Raw genomic sequence first — 12,962 nt, 5'->3', positions numbered from 1 at the left:
CTTACTTTTGATAATTAAAGTTTTTTTTAATGATACCTTTATGACTAATTGCAAACTTTATTTTTAAGTAGCAATACCAATACTTTATACTTCTACTCTACTACATGTCAGAGGGAAATATTGTACTTTTTACTCCACTACATGTTTTTTTACACTTAGTTACTTTTTACATTTAAAAACATACTGCCCAGTAGTAAACAGAATATATAAAATTGTCTCTACGTTATGTGTTAGTGATAAATATATAATAATATAATATTCTATAATTATAGAACAGTGATAATAAACACTTTTACTTTAAATACTTAAAGTACATTTTGCTGATTTCTATACTTTTTAATTCAGGACTTGTACTTTGGAGTATTTTTAGACTGTGGTATTTCTACTTTTACTTAAGTAAAGTGAGTACTTCTTCCACCGCTGTAAGTATAGTACTTGAGTAAATGTATTCAGTTACATTATACCGCTGTATATAATACATTATAGTATAGGATATTATTGTTTTTTTTCCTCCAGTTTTTTTCTAGCAAAGCTGCAAATTTTGATAATATTTGTTTTCTTTTTATTTATGAACAAAAATATCTAAACATTTTTCTGATAATATGTACTTTTACTTAAGTAACATTTTGAATTTCTCCAGTATTTTTCTAGCAAGGCTGCAAAATTTGAACATTAACTTTTTTATTGAATAACAATTTTTGTTAATCATAATATACATTTTTAACAATAATAACAAAACAAAACGATGACTTTGCAGGCACAACTGAGCCACCCTTCACGCCCCTACATGCATGCCCCTGGCCGTGCTTTATTCATAGTAGACCTGTATATCTCATAGTTATGTAACTCTCTTCCTGCTAACAGATCCTCTAATCTTGCACAGAAATCCACTTTGCTGCGGCGGGCTGTAGATAAAGTATAAATGTATAAATGCACAGTGAAGTTGGGTCAAATGTTCTGTCAAAGTGCTGGTAAAAGAGTGTTAGAAGCGCAGGGCTGGGCCTCGGACAGGTTGAGCCTCATTCCTGCAGGCTGTGAAGCGGAGAGATAGAGACTCTCTGCTTTCTGTTAGTGATGGGACGGTACGAACGAGCCGGTTCATTGAGCCGGCTCCCGTCTGAGAGCTGTTTTTTTTTCTCTTTTTTTTTTTTTTTAAAGGGACTGTTTGTAACGGAGGCTGAAGCAGGAAAAGCCAACACTAGGATCAGCATTGATTCATGGAGAGACCTTCGTCTGGTCAGCTAACATTACTGCAAAGCAGCTGAAATATAGAGTGATATTGTGCTTTTAGCTGACGTGTGTCGCCTCACTGTGTTGAGCGATGCTTGTTCATGTCTGTATAGAGCGAGCACAAGCGCGAGCAACAGGACGCTGACTTTCGTTGACTTAACGGCCACAGGTGTCGCTGTTAACAAGCATTTCTGAAAGTTACAAATAGTCCCTTTAAGTGATATATGGGCACACATACTAATCATAGGTCAAAACAGCGCTAAATTTGGCTGAACTTTAAAAGGCAGAAGTGGTAAAATGAAGAGCCGAGTTTGGGAGCCGAAAGAGCCGGCTCTTTTTGGTGAGCTGAGCCAAATGATCTGAATCACTAGAAAGAGCCGGAATTCCCATCACTACTTTCTGCCCCGATATCTCTTTCCTTGTCCCTTCTCCTCCACCTAACCCACGGATTCAGACTCTATGATTGACACCTCCTCTCGTCCAATCACAGCGCTTGACATTTGCTCCGAGGCAGCCAATCGCCGTCGTACGTCTCGCTTTAACCCCGCCCCCCCGTCCAGCATATTGCTGTGCTGTCTCTGTTATGTGAGCATATGATTGTTTTTTTTCTCCAGTCTTTTTCTAGCAGGCTGCTAAATTTAGATAATATTTTTTTTCTTTTTATTTATGAACAAAAATATCTAAACATTTTGCTGATAATATGTACTTTTACTTAAGTAACATTTTAAATTTCTCCAGTATTTTTTCCAGCAAAGCTGCAAAATTTGAACATAAACCTTTTTATTTAAGAACATTTTTGTTAATCATAATATACATTTTTAACAATAATAAATAAAAAAGTATGTACAATTTTTTTACTTTTTATTTATGAACAAAAATATCTAATTTTTTAAAAACAATTTGCTGATAATATGTACTTTTACTTAAGTAAAGTGAGCACTTTCTACCACTGTAAGTACAGTACTTGAGTGAATGTATTTAGTTACAGTCCACCACTGTATAGTGCATTATAGTATAGCATATATAGCAGACAAGATGAGTGACAGTCTGAAACGAAGCAGCAGGTAAAATTATGGTATTCTGGAAATTATAAGGTTTAGTACAATTATATTGACTAATTTAAGTGATATATGTCCACACATACTAATCATAGGTCAAAACAGCACTAAATTTGGCTGAACTGTAAAAGATAGATAGATAGATAGATAGATAGTAACTTTATTGATCCTGAGGGAAATTCAAGTTTCCAGCATCACAGTTCCATAGTGCAAAACATATTAGTAAAAAGGCAGTAAAAAAGTTAGAAGTGCAAAGTACAAAGTACAAAAAAATATACCAGATATAAAAATACAAGGAGATGAAGAAAACTGTTTAAACTGAATATAGTGCAGGGTAACAGCTGTGATACACGACTATTAAAAAGTGAAGAAGAGAATGTTAAAAATTAGTATAGTGCAGGGTAACTCCAGTAGCTTAGTCTAAAAGGCAGAAGTGGTAAAATGAAGAGCCGTTTGGGAGCCGAAAGAGCCGGCTCTTCTTTGGTGAGCTGAGCCAAATGATCCAACTCCCTATAAAGAGCCGGAATTCCCATCACTACTTTCTGCCCCGATATCTCTTTCCTTGTCCCTTCTCCTCCACCTAACCTGACAGATTCAGACTCTATGATTGACACCTCCTCTCGTCCAATCACAGCGCTCGACACTGCTCAGAGGCAGCCAATCGTCATCGTACGTCTCACTTTAACCCCGCCCCCGTGTCCAGCATGCTGCTGTGCTGTCTCAGCCACCCAGCAGTGTTGACAATAGGCTGCAAAAAGAAACACCCCATAGAATCACATAAACAAGCTTTAAGGAATAAAACAGCTAAATATCCAGACATCCGGGGGGTTTAGGGAAAAGACAAGCAGTTGGATCAGTAAACAGGAATGTAATTGCATTAATCTAATCGTTTTATATTAGCTGTGTTTTGTTATTTAATGGGAGTTTGAGAGGATTATTCTGTTGGAAGGTCTTTTTTATGATGTCCTTGTTTTATGATCTTCTTATCTATGTAAAGTGTCTTTGAGTTTTTGGAAAAGCACTATATAAATAAAATGTATTATTATTATTATTGAATTATAAAAGGCAGAAGTGGTGAAAATGAAGAGCCGTTTGGGAGCTGAAAGAACCGACTCTTCTTTGGTGACCTGAGCCAAATGATCCAACTCCCTAAAAAGAGCCATAATTCCCATCACTACTTTCTGCCTTGTCCCTTCTCCTCTACCTAACCTGACAGATTCAGACTCTATGATTGACACCTCCTCTCGTCCAATCACAGCGCTCAACATTTGTCCGGCTAGCCAATCGCCGTCGTACGTCTCGCTTTAACCCCGCCCCCTCATCCAGCACGCTACTGTGCCGTCTCAGCCACCCAGCAGTGTTGACAATAGGCTGCAAAAAGAAACAGCCCCGAGAATCACATAAACGAGCTTTAAGGAATAAAACGCCTAAATATCTAAATATCCAGGGGGTTTAGGGACAAGACAAGCAGTTGGATTAGTAACCAGGAATGTAATTGCGTTAATCTAATCGTTTTATATTAGCTGTTTTGTTATTTAATGGGAGTTTAGAGGATTATTCCATCGTGGGTTTTGGCTGTTTTCAGGCCACATTCTGCTGCTGGTTGTTCTGGAGGTAGCCTCACGGTTAGCCTCAGATAGATACCCACAAAACACACACTCCTCCAACCGCCGTCTCCGTTGCGACCCACAGAGGATCAAGGTAAAGTAGTGCTGCTTGGAGAGCTAACAGGTCGGTGGTTCGGGACCAGGTCGGTGTCGGTGTCAGTTAGCATCAGTTAGCATCAGTTAGCTCCGCTGCCTCCTGCCTGTATTTACCTCTGATCTCTGGGATGATGGGTGATCGCCCCAGTCCGCCCAGGTAACCTTGTTTTATTAGAACAATAATGTGTTCTTAGGGTTTGATTCTAATCAATATCAATGTTTTCATATCTTGTGTGTTTGCAAGAAAGCTAAGCTAATGCTAAAGCTAAGCTAAAGAGCTACAACTGGAGCTAACCCGCGATAGCACCACAGCTAGCTAGCTTTGGTTGCTAGCTATGCTAACGTTGGTGAGGTTCAATCAAGCTGCTGTCAAGTTGTGATTATTCTGCTGCTGCTATAAGAAGTAATTGCACTTGTAACATAGGTAGGGTAGATGTAAAAATAAATATAAACAAAGGTAGTTGCACTTGAGATGTATATTGCATCGAGGATATATTGCACAGACAAATGCATATCACATTGTTGAAATACATTTATATAATAGCTGCTGCCATTCCAAGAAATCTGAAATGCAAAAAATGTCCCACATTAGGCTAATTCACCCTACATTATAAAATAGTATATTGTTGTTTTTCTCCAGTCTTTTTCTAGCAAGGCTGCAAAATTGGAGCATAGAAACGTTTCGTTTTCTTTTTTTCTTTTTATTTATAAACAAAAATATCAATTTTTTAAAAAACATTTTGCTGATAATATGTACTTTTACTTAAGTAAAGTGAGTACTTCTTCCACCACTGTAAGTGTAGTAATTGAGTAAATGTATTTAGTTACATTCCACCGCTGTACAGTACATTTAATATAGTATATTATTGTTTTTTCTAGTCTTTTTCTAGCAAAGCTGCAAATTCTTTTACAGTATGAACAAAAGTATCTTCTTTTTTTTAGAGAAACTGTAGGAATGTGCAGCCTACTTTTGATACTTAAAGTTTTTTTTTAATGATACCTTTATGACTAATTGCAAACTAAATGCATCAATAATAATACTACTAATAATTCAAATCAAAAGTAGGCTGCACATTCCTACATTTTTTCTAAAAAAATCAAATCAAACAGGTAAAGTAGATGTAATAAATAAATATAAACAGAAGTGTTACACTAGAAGTATAAAATATAAAAATAGATGTAATGTAAACAGAGGCAATTGCACTTGTAAAATAGGTAGGGTAGGTGTAATAAATAAATATAAACAAAGGTAGTTGCACTTGAGGTGTATATTGCATCGAGGATATATTGCACAGACAAATGTATTTCACGTTCAACAAATGCATATCACATTGTTGAAATACATATATATAATAGCTGCTGCCATTCCAAGAAATCTGAAATGCAAAAGATGTCCCACATTAGGCTAATTCACCCTACCTTATAAAATAGTATATTGTTGTTTTTTCTCTCCAGTCTTTTTCTAGCAAGGCTGCAAAATTGGATCATATTTTCTTTCTTTTTATTTATGAACAAAAATATCTAAACATTTTGCTGATAATATGTACTTTTACTTAAGAAACATTTTGAATTTCTCCAGTCTTTTTCTAGCAAAGCTGCAACATTTTAACATAAACGTTTTATTTAAGAACATTTTTGTTAATCATAATATACATTTTTAGCATTAATAAAAAAACAGTAGGAATTTGCAGCCACAACTGAGCCACCCTTCGCGCCCCTACATGCACGCCCCTGGCCTATTATAGTAATAATTTTGAAGCATTTAGGCATATTAGAAACAGACATTAGCTGGCGTTAGCTTGGCCATGTTGGGCCTGGCAGCAGCAGCAGCAGCAGCAATATTGTGCTGCTGCTGCTGCTGTTCCAAGAAATTTGAAATGCAAAAAAATGTCCCACATCAGGCTAATTCACCCTACATTATAATATAGTATATTATTGTTTTTATGTGGTGGCTCAGTTGTGGCTGCAAATTCATACTTTTTTTTTATTATTGCTAAAAATGTATATTATGATTAAACAAGAAATGTTCTTAAATAAAAAGTTTATGTTCAAATTTTGCAGCCTTTCTAGAAAAATACTGGAGAAATTCAAAATGTTACTTAAGTAAAAGTACATATCATCAGCTATTACTACTATTTTATAAACTGTTTATTTATTATTATTTCTAGTCTTATTGTTTGTTTGATGTTGTTTTATTCTCCATGTAACATCCACACCTATAAGCCTTGGTTTTAGATGGATAGATAGATAGATAGTAACTTTATTGATCCCGAGGGAAATTCAAGTTTCCAGCATCACAGTTCCATAATGCAAACATATTAGTAAAAAGACCCAAGTAAGTAATACAGAGTATAAAAAAATATACCATATATAAAAATAACAAGAGATGAAGAAACTGTTAAAAATGAATATAGTTGGCCAACATGGCCAAGCTAACGCCAGCTCTCCTAAACGGCTTGATTTTTGACCTTATGTGCAGCTTGATGGCCTACTTTGCTGCTCTATGTGATAACAGTAAATAAGTAACATCAAATTACACTGTAGATGGATATAATCTTTATTATGTTGTGGTGGCTTAGTGGCTGATCTTTCCAGGGCAGAGCTGCTGTCAGGAAAAGCATTGGGCAGGTTTGCTTAAAAGTAAAATGCTGATGTTTATAATCCTCGTGGGTTGAAAAAAAAAAAAAACCCAGTGAATCTGGCCTGAGACAAGTTTAGCTGTCCTGTCAAGTGAAGCCAACTGTCCAATGTGTGTGGCGATAATCCGATATGAACTTTGACTGGCTTTGCACTAAGATCTGACAAACTCTAAATATGCCACCAGTCTGTCATGTTTTCTTGTACATGCCAACATTGTTGTGTGGAGTGTGCACAACCAGTCAGACAGAGATCATCGCCACTAATGACACTGTAGTGACATGGATGATGAGAGGTAGAAACATGGTGATGATGAGAGAGGGTTACTGTAGTGAAGTGGATGATGGGGGGTAGAAACATGGTGATGAGTGAGGGATACAGAATGATAAAGATGAGGGGTGATGACCAGTGGTGGAAGAAGTACTCATACCTTTTAATTAAGTAAAAATAGTAGTAGTAATAATTAGATGATTCATAGATTGACAAAAAAAATCCTGCTCAAATTAGAATATGTTCTGTTTTTCTTAGTCCTCAGTGGTAACAAACGGAACACCGTTGGGTTTCAAACTGTCAGGTGGACAAAACATGACATTTGAAGACGTCACCAAGGGCTCTGGCAAAGTTTTAGCTTCTTTAATCAAGAAAATAGTCTCGGTAGAATAATTGATAATAAAAATAATTTAGTGCTGCCCGAATAATATAAGTGTCAAATCAAACCTGTCCTCCTTATTATGCACATGGCCACAAATTTGCGATACTGTCTTTAACTTCATATATTAAGATTATTTATTTTAGTTTCTTGTGTTTAGTCATTATAAATTATGTTTTGCAGCTTCCCTCTGCAAATAAACTTTATATCTTTGAGTTCTGGGCTGTTGGTTGGACAAAACAAGACATTTAAAAGCGTCACCAAAGGCTGCAAAACTGCAGTGTAGAAATACCTTTTTACATGTAAAAATATGTACTGCATACAAAATTGTATTACGTATTGGCATCAAAATATACTCAAAGTACTAACATTACCCATTATGCAGAATGTCCCATTACAGAATAATGCATCATCGGATTGTGCATTAATGTTTACTTTAATGCTGCAGCTGATAAATGCGGAGCTAATTTGAACTACTTTATATACTACTAGCTGGGGCTGAGCAACATGATATAATATACCTGTCAGTCATAAAATCATATTCTCATCAAATATTACACCGTATAATCTTAAAATATTTTGACTTTTTTCTCGTAGATTTATGACTTTATTCTGGAAATATTACAATATAACCTTTTTTCCCCAAAATATTTCAACTCTGTTCTTGAAAATTATTTTTTTTTTGCACCTAACAGCACTAGAAAGCTTATTGTTATTATTATTATTATTATTATTAATATTATTATTAGTATTGTTGTTGTTGTTAATTCAATATATAATTGAATTACCCGAAAACATACTATATCGTGATATATATTATTAGAGATATGATATCTTCCAGCCAAAAAATGTTATGAGGAAAAGGTCATAAATGTGAGATTAATAATTCAACAATTACGTTAAAAATATACACAAAAAATTTAATATTTTGAGAAAAACATGACATAATATACCTCATCAAATATTACACCGTATAATCTTAAAATATTCTGACTTTTTTTCTCATATTTATGACTTATTCTGGAAACCTGTTTCTCAAAATATTTCAACTCTATTCTCGAAATCTTTTATTTTTTTGCACCCAACAGCACTAGCAAGATTATTTTTATTATTATTGTTGTTGTTAATTTAATATATATTTGAATTACCTGAAAAACATGCTATATTGTTATATATATTGTTAAAAATATGAAATGATCTATATCGTGATAGAAGATTTGGGCCATATTGCCCAACCCTAATGCTAGCTTGTGTATTTCCCCCCTAAACTTATAATGCATCATATTTTATGTGTTGATTATATTTTGGATTATGTATCTAAATCTGCAAAGTAACTGAGTGATCAAATATAGTGAAGTAAAAGTGCAATATTTGCCTCTGAGATGTAGTGCAGTAGTATAATGCATATAGTATTTTCACCTGAGCCTCTGTCCTGTCAATCATTGTGTGAATGATGGGTGCATGCCAGAGGCCAGGTGTGGTGTTGTGCATCACATGTGATGGTATTTGCAATGCCAGTGTGTGTGTGTGTGTGTGTTTGTGTAGGCATACTCCTAGTTTTGGTGCCGTCACGCCGGCTCATCTTCAAGGTTTTTGAATGTCACGCCATGTTGAGGGCAGGTCCCGCCGCTGCTGAGATAGCTTAACATCCAAAGTCTCCTGTGTTTATGAGGACGCCGGTGTAGTAACTGCCTCCTTCTTATCAGCTCTGCGTGCCTTTATATATGTGTGTGTGTTTGAAAGTTGCTGAGTTCATTTGTTCTTGGCTGTGTGAACAGTGTAATTATCCCATGAATGAATCATACCAATTTAGACGCGCTGTCAGATCGCAGCATTCAGTCAATAATGGCAACAGGAGACTTTCCGAGGAAGATGTGAGTAGTAGAAGGATTTGAAGTGGTACATCTGGGATTCATACGGATATAATTAGTGCTGGGACCACTTATTCATTTATCTGTAACTCTAGGAAATTGATATGTAAAATAACCTGCCATCTTTGTGGTGCATAGATAATTTGTTGCTACGATAGGCATAAAACTCTCGGTTCTGGCTGCTGGAGTCGCTAACGGCTTTCAACTTTATACATGGCTCTACGGTCATTTATACAGTTATTGAATATTAATTTGTTAAGTGTGTGTGCACAGTTTGCAGAGCTGAAACTCTGCTCAAATTTGAATATTTTCTGTTTTTCTTAGTCCTCAGTGGTAACAAACTGAATATCGTTGGGTTTCAAACTGTTACACGGACAAAACATGACATTTGAAGACGTCACCAATGGCTCTGGCACATTTTCTAGCTTCTTTAATCAAGAGAAAATAGTCTCTGTAGAGCAGGGGTTCTCAAACGTCTTGGGGCCAGTGACCCTTTAAAGGGGAGAACATTTTCCAAAGACTCCCTCATTATTGTAACACCGATTAAGCATAATGTTTACTACCATTTGTACTCTTAGATGCCATTGGAACTATTTGTATTCTACAACTTTTCAACCGAAATACATCAGAAACACATTTCCATTTGAATCATGTTAACAGCACTCTGTTTTCCCCTGATATTCAGGGTGCTTTGTGATCAGATGTCGCGTTAGCTTGTGCGGCTTCATGGCTTCATTTGCCAGCACCTGAAGACGCATTTTGCCCTGAGTGAAGTGACTGATTCATGATGTGATGTGTCACAATCATATCAGAGTTTCTATTGGCCCTAAGCTAACGTGGGTGAGAGTAAAGGACACAATATGCTTGTTTTATTGGAGCAAATGGTCCCCATCTGGAGATAAGTGGGGTCCCTGGAACCCAATTTGAGAATCACTGCTAGAGAGTAATTCATAATAACAATTATATTTTATTGCTGCTCTAATAATATCAGTGGTCAAATCAAACCTTCTTATTATGCACATGCTCACAAAGTTGCAAGCCTTTAACGTCATATATTATTTTTTAAGAACATTTCTTTTAGTTTCTTGTGTTCATTATAAATTATGTTTTGTAAACATCCCCTCTGCAAATAAACGTGATGTCTTTGGGTTTTGGGTCGGACTGCCCCCTTGGTAGATTAGTCCACTGATTGGCTGTTTTGATCTTGTCAATTAGTCGGTTTTTTAATACTTTTTTCATGCTGAATGACTTATTTCCAAAACAATTATGAGCACACAGCCCTAGTTATGGACTCTTGGTTAGACAAAACTAGACATTTAAAAGCGCCACAAGTCCTCAAAGTGTCTCTCAGCAGATGATGTATATTATCATAAATGTCGTGCTGTAGCTTAAATATTGTCTTCATGGAGTTAAAGTTAGTATATTCTGAACTGATTTCACTGTTCAAGTTGAGTGAAATCAGGAGTGAATGCCTCTACCTGCTTGTTCATCATTATTCAATTTGTGTCCCACATGAGTTTAGAAGTAAAGAAACTGATTCATACCTAAAGTTTGTTTGGTTTTTGCAGCTCTTGGGAGGGGGGGGGGTGGAGGGTTTGAATTTTAACTTTGGACCACAGGCGATGAGATCCTTGAGCTTCCCTCCTGCCAGCCTCCGTTTTATCTCCCGTGTGTGTTCCTGTATATGTTTATTCCCTCACTTCAGCTCTGCCTCGCCGATGCCTATTTGTTGACTTCCTGTCGAACAGCAGCTCTCTCCCTCCCTCCTCTTCCTCCCTTTCTGTTGCTCTCCCCGTTGTTCGCCGTGCCCCCTCCTCCTCCTCCTCTCTCCTTCCTCCTTGTTCTTTAATCCCACCCTCCCGAGCCTGTTTGGATGTCATCTGGGCTCTTATGTAAGAGGCATGGGAGGGGAATGGCTTTGGTGCTTCGGTTGCCATACGCCTGGCCAGCCGCCGTAGTCTCGCTCTCCCTCGTGTGTTGTGGTGGCACTGGAGTGTTTTTCGCCATTAGCCGGCTAGTCAGAGAGAGACAGAGAGACAGAGAGACAGAGACAGACAGGGAGGGACTGATGGTTGTACATGGCGATTCTAGTGCCCCTTTGCACAGGTAAGCTTGAGTTTGTACATTTGAAGGATTATTTTCTGAGAATGATTGTTTTCCACTGGTGGCATTCACCAGGTGGCGTAAAGGATAAAAGCACTGACAGCTCTTCAGATATTCATTGTTGCCATTGGTGATGAAGCAGGCAGAAACTGAGAGTAGTCGTCTCACTGATGGAGATGTACGGCTTCACCGATGCATCCTGAAATGCAGCAGACGGAGTGTGTTTGATCAGAGCTGAGTGAAGCTGACTGGCTGTGTTAAGTCATCCTCGCAGAGATTTAAAGTTGTATTAGGATGCAGTGTGTGTGTGTGTGTGTCTGTGTGTGTGTGTGTGTGTGTGAGGGTAGTCGTTCAAAAACTGCTTGCTTAGTCAAAAGTCATTATATTTATACCGCCCCAAAATCACAAACTCAAAGGGCTTTAAAGTGTGGATGTATGTGTGCACAGCATACGACACTAGAACTGCAACTAACTGCTGACTAAGACCAAAACAACCGATGAGTCGACTAATTGATAGGGATGCACCGAATGCAAAATGATGGGCTTATAAAGATACGGATGTTTTGTTGTTGTTTTTTGACATCTTCCTTAGAAAAAAATAACTGAACCGTCTTCACTCTTAAAGTCATTCAGCCCTTCATTCATATCTTGAATGAGTATAAATTCAATCGTGAAAATGTATGAAACAAGCTTTAAAATAACCTTCTTTCACATGAAAAAGAACTGATTCAAAAGCCCCTTTAGCCTGTATACAACTACCTACTTAATGAGCAAATAGCTGCTGATCATTTACCTGTTAATTAGTTAAATTACCGTGTCTATAAAATGGCACAAAATAGAGAAAATGATGTCCAAGGTGACATCTTTAAATGTCTTATGTCCAAAACCCAAAGATATTCAGTTTACAATGATATAAAACAGAGAAAAGCATCAAATCGTCACATCGGAGAAGCTTCAACCACAGAATTGTTGGTGATTTTTTCTCAAAAAAATGTCTAAAACAGGTATCATATGAAACTATAAAACCTAATGAATCCATTGGTACCAACCATCATGGTTGGTACCAATGGATTCATTGGTTCCCATGGTCCCCATGGTTCATGTTAGCTCGTCGCGAAGGAGGATAAATAACGCTCCAAACTTACGCTAAATTTTGGCTTGCTTAATCTAAAGTAATTATATTTCTATAGCTCAAAAGCATACGACACTAGAGCTGCAACTAGCTGCTGATCATTTTCCTGTTAAATTGATGAATTGTTTTGTCTACAAAATGTCACAAAATGGAGAAAGTTATGTCCAAGGTAACAGCTTTAAATATCTTATTATGTCCAAAACCCAAAGATATTCAGTTTACACTGATATAAAATAGAGAAAAGCAGCAAATCCTCACATTGATTGATGGTGTTTTTTCTCAAAAAATGACTAAAGCAAATATTTAAATAGTAAAATTTTCTGTCCATCAACTAATTAATTAACAAACTAATTGTTTCTGTGTCACGCTGTCTATTCTTACACCCTCCAGTTGGATTAGGGCTGCACAATAATGGCCAAAATGATAATCAAGATTATTTTGATCAGTATTGAGATCACGATTATTCATATATTTTAGGGACATTGCACTTTTATATAAACAGAGCATTGCTTTCACTTCCATGTTGTGCTACATTCCTGCTAATGTACAAATCTTTTCATCAAAATAAGACTAAAATAA

The 12,962-nt window shown here is 36.6% G+C and overlaps 1 protein-coding gene across 5 annotated transcripts in view; it reads left to right on the top strand.

Annotated features, from left to right (window-relative positions):
• The first annotated feature begins 3,631 nt into the window (after window positions 1–3,631).
• The window catches only part of ppp2r5eb (protein phosphatase 2, regulatory subunit B', epsilon), a 53,950-nt gene continuing 44,619 nt past the window's right edge, over window positions 3,632–12,962 (top strand). For 2 of the 5 annotated variants that reach the window (XM_037796697.1, XM_037796698.1), the window contains exon 1: window positions 3,632–3,989. Coding sequence is in view for 3 of the 5 variants with exons in the window: in XM_037796693.1 (XP_037652621.1) it covers window positions 11,217–11,254 (38 nt within the window). In the remaining 2 variants the exon portion in view is untranslated. Of the gene's footprint in view, window positions 4,149–11,100; window positions 11,255–12,962 lie in introns of those variants that run through there. The other 3 variants (XM_037796696.1, XM_037796695.1, XM_037796693.1) reach the window with 2 other exon arrangements.

Source organism: Sebastes umbrosus, chromosome 16, assembly GCF_015220745.1.
Source record: "Sebastes umbrosus isolate fSebUmb1 chromosome 16, fSebUmb1.pri, whole genome shotgun sequence".
NCBI classification, from domain to species: domain Eukaryota; kingdom Metazoa; phylum Chordata; class Actinopteri; order Perciformes; family Sebastidae; genus Sebastes; species Sebastes umbrosus.
Note: the sequence above shows the minus strand (reverse complement) of the source record. Positions and strands in the feature narration are given on the sequence as shown.